The 3033-nt window shown below is 47.0% G+C and overlaps 1 protein-coding gene across 1 annotated transcript; it reads right to left on the bottom strand.

Moving 5' to 3' along the window:
- Positions 1-1653: 1653 nt before the first annotated feature.
- On the bottom strand, positions 1654-2613 carry LOC140522539 (mas-related G-protein coupled receptor member A6-like). Its single transcript, XM_072637947.1, has one exon. The coding sequence runs from the start codon at positions 2611-2613 to the stop codon at positions 1654-1656; it is 960 nt and encodes a 319-aa protein (XP_072494048.1).
- Between the last annotated feature and the right edge of the window lie 420 nt (positions 2614-3033).

Genomic DNA, 3033 nt, shown 5'->3' with positions numbered 1-3033 from the left:
CCTAGTGGGATTTATACTAAGAAATCAAGTATAATTTAACCTAATGAAAATTTTTAACAGAATTGATTCTATAAACAATGAAAGTTTGAAAAAAATCATGTGATTACACCATTTTGTGGGAGGATGAGGCAATTTATGGGACCTGAAACTACTGAGGAAACATTAAGGTCATTGTCACTGGAGGAATCAAATGGAGGTTGAATGATATCTCACAGTCGGGATATTTTGGAGGAGATTGTTGTTCAGTGTGTGTGTGTGTGTGTGTGTGTGTGTGTGTGTGTGTGTGTGTGTGTGTGTGTGTGTGTGTGTGTGTATGTGAAGTGCTTGGCATATATATGTGTTGAGTTGGCAGACATGTGTGGAATTTGAGTGATATGTATGTATATAAGATGATGTATCCCCTTTCCTTGTTTTGGTCTCATTAGGGTGCATTCTCCCATGTAAACACCCCTACAATATCTGTCCTCATCATTCATGGAAAAGGAAAGACAGAATGAATTAGACAGAGTCATAGAAGCATAGAAATACAGAGATTCAGAGAGATGGAACGCTGGAGAAACCAACTGGAAACAAGAGCCTCAGTCTTGACCTTTAGAGGGAGAGAAGTATTTGGCTGAACTCCTGTGATGGGAGTGGGAGAGGGGAGGGTAAAGGAGCACAAGCAGGGAATGGAGGGGACCTGGCTGAGCTGGAAGCTCCACTTTTTAAGGTGGGGACAGGGAGAAAGAGGCCTGAGGGGACTTTGTGGATCAGCCTGAAAGAAGACAAGGTGGGGGAGCATGGCCCACAGAATCCTGAGGAGTCTGACCCCTGACTCTGCCTTCATTTACAGAGTTTCACAAGGAGAAGACAGGGAGACATGGGACCTTAGAGGATGTCTTTCCTCTTCCTGTACTCTACAGGGCAGGGAGAGTGGCCATTTGGTGGAGTAACCTTCCTCTGTGGGCCAGTGACACATGAGACCCTGAACCTCACTCTCCAAGTAAAGTAGCCTTCAGCATGCTAGGGGGCTCCAAAGTAGAGAGAGCATTGGGTCTGGAGTCAGGAAGATCTGAGTCAAAATTCAGTCTCAGACACTTGCTTGCTTTGGGACCCTGGACAAGTCACTGAACCTCTGCCTGCCTCAGTTTCCCAAAGGGTAAAATGGGGATCATGGGAGCACCTACATCTCAGGTATATTGTGGGGATTAAATGAGATACTTGCAAAGCACTTAGTACAGTGCCTGATATAGTCTTGTTGTTCAGTCATGTGATTCTTTGGGACCCCATCTGGGGTTTTCTTGGCAAAGGTACTGGAGTGGTTTTCCATTTCTTTTGCTAACTCATTTTGTAGATGAGGAAACTGAGAAAAATTGAATTAAGTGACTTGCATGGGGTCACACAGCTGGGAATTGTCTCAGGCCAGATCTGACTATAGTTCTTCCCATTCTGCCCCCTGGAGCTCCATCCTCAACACTGCCCACCTGCCTGGCATGCAGTGGGCACCTAATAAATGTTTGCTCATCACTTAGAGTTCAAACCTCAGACACCAGCATAATGGCTGGAAGGGGGAATCCTGGCTTCACTCTCAGGGTGGTGGAAAGGAACTGCAACTGGGCCTGAGCATGAGGGTCATTTCGAGGGCCCTTGAGTTTTAGTTTGCTGTTCTTAGTATCAGAAGGAGGGCTCTGGGGTGTCGATGTGGGCGATGTCCCTTTTCCCGTCTACCAAATCTTGCTTCCCTCCCAGGACACTCTGGAGGACCACCCTGAGAGGCTCCCTCTTTTTATGCATTTGCCTGCCTAGGAAGAAGTAAATGAAAGGGTTGGCACTGCTGTTCACACAGGCCAGGAGCTGATGGAGCCATTGAGGCATTGAAACTATGTTGAAACGACTTGCGAATTCCCCAATCTCCATGGGCAGGCCACAGAGCAGGAACACGAGAACTGTGAGCAGGATCACTAGGTAGAGCCTCGGGGCCTGCTGGCTCTGGGAGCTGCACTGGACCCTCAGCAGCAGAGTAAGGCTGGACATGCACAGCCCACAGGTGAGAGCGATAAACCACATAAACTCGATGATAAAGAAGTTGGTACAGAAGTGATTAGGACCATAGATACAGTTAAGAAAACCTACTACACAGAACAAGCTGGCCAGAGTACAAAGGACAGCGCACATCACAACAGACGTGTGCTTGGGGCGGTGACATCTGTACCAGATGGGGAAGAGCACAGAGAGACAGCGCTCGGTGCTGATCACAGCCAGCAGGCTCAGGCTGAGAGTGTAGAATGTGTATGCAACGTATTGCAGTAACTTGTGCATGAAAGAATTACACAAATACCTAACAAATTCAGGTATGGAGACTAGAAAGGAGAAGCAAAGGAAGAGGGCATCGGCCCCAGCCAGGTTGAGGATGTAGACAGAGAAGGGGTTCCTCTTAATGCGAAAGCCCAGGAGCCACAGGACGATGCTGTTCCCCACCAGTCCAATCAAGGCAATAAGCATCGTGAGAATCCACATCCAGTCACTTAATTTTAATTCTCCAAGTACTCCAGGAGCTGAACTCTCATTTGCACTTCTCTCTGTTGTGTTGTCATGAACATATCCTCCTTGCATAGGTGAGGGGGGCAGAGCCATGGTGCTTGATCCCAGTCCTAGGAAGCCCAACCCCTCACTGCAGACCTGGGGGAGACTAAGACAAGGAAGGGCATCAGAGACTTTTCCAGAGATTTCCTCCAATCTTTACCTTCAATTAGAGCCTCCTCTTCCCCACTCCCTCACTCTGGAGTGTAGCTAGGTTGCATCACAGTGCACAGAAGTATGGACATGCAGTAAAAATGAGCTAAAATCTAGTCTCTGACACTTAGGAGAAAAATTAATATTTCATTCATATTAATGAGAATTACTCAATTAGGATAACAACTTCCCCTTCCTATTTCCCCTTTCAGAAACCAGCTCCCTGTAGGTTTTTCAGTCAGTATCTGAAGGACATTACTGATGGATGGGATTGCCTAAATCTTCAGGGTACATGGTTTTTCATCATAGGTAGGGCCCCAT

This window comes from Notamacropus eugenii, chromosome 2, assembly GCF_028372415.1.
Source record: "Notamacropus eugenii isolate mMacEug1 chromosome 2, mMacEug1.pri_v2, whole genome shotgun sequence".
NCBI classification, from domain to species: Eukaryota; Metazoa; Chordata; class Mammalia; order Diprotodontia; family Macropodidae; genus Notamacropus; species Notamacropus eugenii.
The sequence above is the reverse complement of the archived record's forward strand: the minus strand, read 5'-3'. Positions and strand labels throughout refer to the sequence as shown.

Excerpts from the sequence above, each read along its gene's own strand:
- LOC140522539 (XM_072637947.1), bottom strand. The coding sequence starts at position 2,613 with ATGGCTCTGCCCCCCTCACCTATGCAAGGAGGATATGTTCATGACAAC.